Source organism: Atractosteus spatula, chromosome 3 (genome assembly GCF_055471065.1).
Source record: "Atractosteus spatula isolate fAtrSpa1 chromosome 3, fAtrSpa1.hap1, whole genome shotgun sequence".
NCBI classification, from domain to species: Eukaryota; Metazoa; Chordata; class Actinopteri; order Semionotiformes; family Lepisosteidae; genus Atractosteus; species Atractosteus spatula.
Genome location: NC_142708.1, coordinates 68223235 through 68229770, shown reverse-complemented (window position 1 = coordinate 68229770; position 6536 = coordinate 68223235). Strand labels below are relative to the sequence as shown.

General features: G+C 56.1%; 1 protein-coding gene across 1 annotated transcript; it reads right to left on the bottom strand.

The window, feature by feature from the left end:
• Positions 1-6043, bottom strand: tmem88b (transmembrane protein 88 b). Its single transcript, XM_088911760.1, has 3 exons — positions 5730-6043; positions 3294-3644; positions 1-1570 (listed from the first exon to the last, which is right to left on the bottom strand). Exons 2-3 carry the CDS (start codon positions 3630-3632, stop codon positions 1295-1297), a joined length of 615 nt encoding a protein of 204 aa, XP_088767886.1. The 5' UTR covers positions 3633-3644; positions 5730-6043; the 3' UTR covers positions 1-1294.
• Between the last annotated feature and the right edge of the window lie 493 nt (positions 6044-6536).

Genomic DNA, 6536 nt, shown 5'->3' with positions numbered 1-6536 from the left:
CCCCTCTGTGACATTATTCACTGGCAATTTATTAAAACAAACTCCCAGCAGACAAACAAAACAATACACTCAGTAAAGCTAAAAATAACACTTAAAAAAAACATGATTACTCATCCTAATTACCCTGATCCCAGAGCAGAGGGTAAATAATTACAAATATAACCTTCTGATGGAAGCAAAAGAAATAAAGAATAAAGGAATAAAAAGTAAAAAAAAAACAATGACAGGGAGAGATGAGTCCATTCATGGTTAAACATCACAAGGTGCCCTGTATGGTAACTGGCATGAGGTCCAGTTTGATCTCTGGTCTTTCCAGAAAAGGCTGGACAAGATGCTGGGATCAGTAGATGTCAATAAACTGTGATACAGTCCACTGGTCTCCACTGGAGCTCCTGTATTACTTCATTTATGATGTACAGGAAACCCAGGAAGAATCCTGATGCACAACAGTTAGATCCACTCCAGGTTTTACAATGTTGTCAGGCTGACTCCCCCTCCACAACAAGGCGATCTGCTCCAGGTTTTGCCAGCTGCAGCTGCGATAATCAAATCTTTTGTCATCAGAATTTTCCGTACATGATCGGCTCCGGAATTCACGGAAGTTTATAGTGATGTTTCGAGTGGCATGCCAGTGGGATTTGGTCGGGAATCGTTTGGCTAGAGCAGTGTTGTCCAGTGCTAGTACACAGAGTGGGTATATCCTGTAATTCCGGGATGTCCGAAGTCGGGAAGGGCGTGGGAGACAGGATGCACACGTCACAGCTGTGTCCTCGCTCCATCTTCCCTTTTCCTCCCATTGTCTTCGCAGTCATCCAGACTTCCTGCTGCACACCAGCACGCCAGGCTTGGACGAAGGCTTCTGAGGGCAGGATCTTGGGGAAACCTGGGAGCTGAAGTCACATGTCCCCCCTGGCCCTCAGGAAGGCTTGGAAAACAGGATGAGATCCCCTGTATCTCCTGAAAGCAGGGAAATCAGTACTCCTCCCTCTTTATCTCTAGCTGTCTGTCTCCTCTCTCCCCTGTCCGCTTCTGTCCTCTCCCTTTCCTTTTCCCTGGGCCTCTCTTGTCCTCTCCCTGTCCTTTCTCTTCCCTCTCCCTCCCTTCTCTCTCCTCTCTCCTCCTCCCCTCCTCTGTCCCCTCTCTCCCCTCTCCTCTCTCCCTCTCTCCCCTCTCCTCTTTCCCTCTCTTCTCCTCTCCTCTCTCTCCCCTGTCCCCTCTCCCTCCCCTCTCCTCTATCCTCTCTTCTCTCTCCCCTGTCCCCTCTCTCCTCTCTCCTCTCCCCCCTCTCCTCCCCTCACACCCAGACCTTGCCCTTGCCCTCCCTCTCGCCCTCCTGCCCGCAGCAGCCGCCCAGGCCGCGGTGCTGGGAGGCGGGCAGGTTCTTGTAGACGGCGCGGCTGTAGGGGACGAAGCAGAGCCCCAGCTGCAGGTGCCTGGCCAGCCGGCAGTAGGCCGCCAGCGCCAGGACCAGCAGGGGGGTCACCAGCAGGAAGCCCACCACCAGCAGGGCCACACAGCCGGCGTCCGTCAGCAGGTCTGAGCAGTAGGAGTCCGAGTCAGGAGCGCGCACCTGCAGGGGGGAGAGACGGGTTAATACAGGGTATAACACTTGTCTACAGAGTCTGCACCGACACTGAGAGACAGGTTAATATAGGTCAATTCACACTACAGAGTCTGCACAGAGCCTGAGAGAGAGAGAGGTCAATACACACTACAGAGTCTGCACAGAGCCAGAGAGAGAGACAGGTCAATACACACTACAGAGTCTGCACAGAGCCAGAGAGAGAGACAGGTCAATACACACTACAGAGTATGCACAGAGCCTGAGAGAGACAGGTTAATACACACTACAGAGTCTGCACAGAGCCTCATAGAGACTGGTTAATATAGGTCAATACAAACTACAGAGTCTGCACAGAGCCAGAGAGACAGGTTAATACACACTACAGAGTCTGCACCAAGCCTGAGAGAGAGACAGGTTAATACACACTATGGAGTCTACACAGAGCCAGAGAGACAGGTTAATACACGCTACAGAGTCTGCACAGAGCCTGAGAGAGAGACAGGTTAATACAAGCTACTGATTTTGCACAGAGCCTGAGAGAGAGAAGGTTAATACACACTACAGATTCTACTGTCCACTCAGTACACTGAGGGTGAGGGATAGGAGAGAGGAGGGGAGAGCAGCTGATGGATCAGAGGTCAAAGACAGGCAGGGAGCGTTCTGCTGTGGAATGTGAATGAGAGGTGAGAGAGGAGACAGACCAGACACAGATCAGGAATGTGTCCACACACACAGTGACACACACGCACTCGCGCCCTTATCAGTACACTGATACCACACACTGAGAGAGGAGAGGAGGAGAGGGAGAGAGAGGAAGGGGGAGTGATGTAGGGGGAGAGGAAGAAAGGGAGAGAGGAGAGATGGAGGGGGAGAGGAGAGATGGAGGTGAAGAAGGGGTGAGAAAGAAAAGTAAAAAGACGGGATGAGGAACCGAGAGATTTGCACACACACACACACACACTGTGGTTAATGACATTCAGACCTCTTGGTCTCCAGCTGTAGTGCGCTGGAGTGGCCCTGCCCGACCTGCTGGGCCTCATGCTGTCTCTGCTGGTAAAGGACACCTGGGATCTCTGGCTCTGGCCCACACAGTGCAGCACTGTGGGGAAGGGCTGCCCCAGTGTCTGACCAGTCAGGAGACAGCAAGGAGGACAGACCTGACAAAGTCCAGGCTCAGTGACCATAGACAGACCTGCCTGTCCAGAGAGGTCAGGCTCAGTGACCACAGACTGGACACAGGCAGACCTGGCTGTCCAGAGAGGACAGGCTCAGTGACCACAGCCTGGACACAGACAGACCTGGCTGTCCAGAGAGGACAGGCTCAGTGACCACAGCCTGGACACAGACAGACCTGGCTGTCCAGAGAGGACAGGCTCAGTGACCACAGACACTGGACACAGACAGACCTGGCTGTCCAGAGAGGACAGGCTCAGTGACCACAGACTGGACACAGACACTGGACACAGACAGACCTGGCTGCTCAGAGAGGACAGGCTCAGTGACCACAGCCTGGACACAGACACTGGACACAGACAGACCTGGCTGTCCAGAGAGGACAGGCTCAGTGACCACAGACTGGACACAGGCAGACCTGGCTGTCCAGAGAGGACAGGCTCAGTGACCACAGCCTGGACACAGACACTGGACACAGACAGACCTGGCTGCTCAGAGAGGACAGGCTCAGTGACCACAGCCTGGACACAGACACAGACAGACCCCTGTGTCGTACCTTGGAGTGACAGAGTGCTCCGAACACCACCATGACAGTGGCGGGGGCCAGGATGGTCCCGAAAATCAACGCCACCAGCCCGGCGTTGATGGCGGCGACGACCAGGTTCTGGGCCGTGACCAGCACCGAGCAGGCCCAGCAGTCCAGTGAGCTGCGCAGCTCCAGGGGCGGGTCGCCCGTCTCCGCCGCCGAGTAAGGGGGGGGCACCACGACCGCCGTGCCCGCTGCCGTGCCCCCCGCGGGGCCCCCTGAGGCCGAGAGGGAGGCAGCCAGGGGGCGCTGCCCCTCGGTGCTCTCCAGCTCCAGGGTGTTATCTCCTGTCTCCAGGATGTCAGTCATGGCCTTGGGGTTCTAAGAGGAGGATGGAGGGAAGGGTCAGGGAGGAGGGGGATGAGAGACAGAACGAGAACCTGTGTTCTTCACTCGTGGTTGCCGCCTGCGGATCGGCAGGCGCTTCTTTACACAAAGGGTGGTGGGAGTGTGGAACAAGACTCCCGTGCATGTTGCCGGAGCCAATACCCTGACTTCCTTCAAGAACAAGCTGGATGAGATCCTCAGGTCAATTAACTACTAATTACCAAACGAGCTAGATGGGCGAAACGGCCCGCTCTTGTTTGTGGTCTGTCTTGTGTTATCTGCTTTCATGCAGCACAGAACAACACACAACAGGATTCATGTTTTAACCCCTTGGAAGGTTGTGAGAGGTTTGTGAGAAAGGCACAGTCCTCGACATGATCAAAACTCAGACCCAGTGCTGTGGCCTTGAGGCAGGATGGGCTTCTGTTAACAGGGAGACAGTGCACATTGAGGGAGAGCTGGTCTGAATGGGTGATTAGACCTCAGAGGCAGTGAGATTCCTCATGAAGGAATGGCAGGGACGCCTGCATCACTGACAGAGCAGCAGCCGGGTTTGCTGTTGCTTTACTCCTCTCTCTCAGACCACCTGTATGCGAGTGTTAAGGTACAGTGAGCACTCAGGACGAGACCTGCGCCAGCTAGACTCCTCTGTGCTGTGAGAAGACCTGCTGCCTGCTCAGTAATGCTCCAGTCCTGCAGGTACCATCTCCCCCCATCGGTCCTGGATCGGCTGGCCAGAACATCAACACCGCCTGGCCTTTGTGTACAAAAACCCTGCGCTTCCTGTGCAGATTGTATCACCCCTCAGCACAGTCCACACTGTCTTCTCCAGTCTCCCTTGCTCCCTCACCTGCTGGGTCCAGAGGCTTGTAAACCCGCCCAGTCTAGCCCTAATGAGCCCCAGCCTCTGCAGTACTCTCCCTCCCTACTGACGGGAGCCCAGACTCATGAACTGAACCCCCATTCCCCCAGCTGCCCCTCTAACTCCTCATCAGCCCAGAGGAGCAGCTAATCCCACTGCCTCCGAGTGCTAATTACCCATTCAGACCTGTTGTTCCTCATTGTGCTGCTTCTCCTAATTAACAGGGGCAAATCCTGACTCGAGGGCACAGCTCCGGGCTGGGGTTTGGAGCCAAGACGCTGGCTTTCTAACACCCAACTCATGCGGCGCCCCCTGTAGATTTCAGGTTTTTTTCACAAGAGATTAGATTCACAAGATGTAACTTTGCAAAGCAGCTCTTAAACCTTTACTTGTGTTTGCTTTGAAATGCTTGGAGCAGGTTGCAGAACTGCTCCAAGAACCCCCAAGCGCAGCGCAGAGTCCCACTGTCCTCCCGCAAGAGTCCAGCTGACACTGCAGCAGGGAAGGCTGGAATACTGCCTCTGGGACAGGGGTTGTTCCCTGTCCAGCTCAGGGGCAGTAAACACAGCTGGAGGTAACCTCTTCCCCGCCAGCTGGACGCTGGCCGTCAATGCTCTGCAGAAGCCGTGCTGTGTACACCTCGCTGTGTCCTGAACAAGTGAATCCACTTGAACGATTCACGCCCGCCGGCCGGGGTGAGGTGAGAGGAATTGCTGGCGGATCAGTGCAGTTTAGCACTCTGTTCGTCATGCTGAAAGCATGAGTAAATACATCTCAGCCTTAAATCCCAACACACATTACAGCCACCTGCAGACAAGTCAGTAGCACAAAGCCATGCCGTGGGCTGACTGTCTTATTGATTCAGTGGCTCACGTTGCGAGACTGGAGAGGAACGGGCAGGAGGAGTGAGCCAGTGTGCCCGTCTGCTGGGCGCGGGGGTGCCCACCGGTCGTGCTTTCGGACACCAGCAGCCTCTCGAGCCCGGGAGCCCGCGCGGTGGCGAGGCGGGGAGGTCCTGACCCCCCTCCCCGGGCCCAGCAGCCAGACACGGTCAGTCTGTGCAGGCAGGAGGAGGCTCGATGCAGGACACCCCAGTACGGTACTGGCGGCTCCACATCAGCAACATCAGAATCCGAGCCCAGAAGAGGGCTGGGGTGTCAGTGTGGCCCCTGCGCCCCTCGCCACCGCACAGCCAGAGAAGGAGCGCTCACACTCACCGCGTCTCCGGGCGGCAGGAGCGCGTCCGTCCCAGCGCAGCGCTGCGAATCCAGGTTCTCCGCCACCTCCGTCTCGGCTCTGCCCCTCCGCTCCGGACTCCCTGTGGCTTCTCCCCGAGCGCCTGTGCCTGTGCCTGGCTCTGTTCCCTCCGTCCGGCTCGCGGGAGGGTGCGGGATCACCTTGTCCTTCCCAGCGGTCCTGGCTGCCTCTGGCAGAAGGGGGAGAGGATAGGCGGCTGTGTTGTGGGGAGCTCTGGCTGTGACGCACTGTCCCGAGCAGGGCTGTGGTTACAATGCCCTGCGTGTTAATTATAACAGAGTGTTGCTCTCTCTCTCTCTCTCTCTCTCCCTCCCTGCCCCTGTTCCAGCTTCCTAACAGGCACACCTCTCCCTCCCTGTCCCCTCCCCCCCCCCTCCACTGGAGCTGGGGGGTTGGTACAGCGGGGATCTGAGATAACCTGACTGGAGTGGGAATAAGAGTGGAATCTGCAGAGGGAGCCGGGAAAGGAATGTGTATTTAAAGTGCCAGGGAAAGTTTTCCAGCCTCCCCTGCGCGTGCTTCCTCAGAGGAGTCGGTCTGCCGGAGGTTCCCAAGGGTCCGCTCCTTCCCAGCACGATCCGCGCACAGCAGAGGAATTAGGGAAGAGAAGGAGAAGAGTCCGGCTGAGACAGCACGCTGTCAGCACGCTGAGACTGGTCTGCTACTGCCTTACGGAATCATGGAAATAGGCTGGGCTGTTCTCTATGCGTTTAGGTCTCTCCTCTAAACCAGTGCTGTTTTGGAAGTGGGCAATATCAGAAATGAGC

Coding starts and splice junctions, on each gene's coding strand:
- tmem88b (XM_088911760.1), bottom strand. CDS start 3,632: ATGACTGACATCCTGGAGACAGGAGATAACACCCTGGAGCTGGAGAGC. Junction 1,571..3,293: donor GAGCACTCTGTCACTCCAAG/GTACGACACAGG, acceptor TCCCCCCTGCAG/GTGCGCGCTCCTGACTCGGA.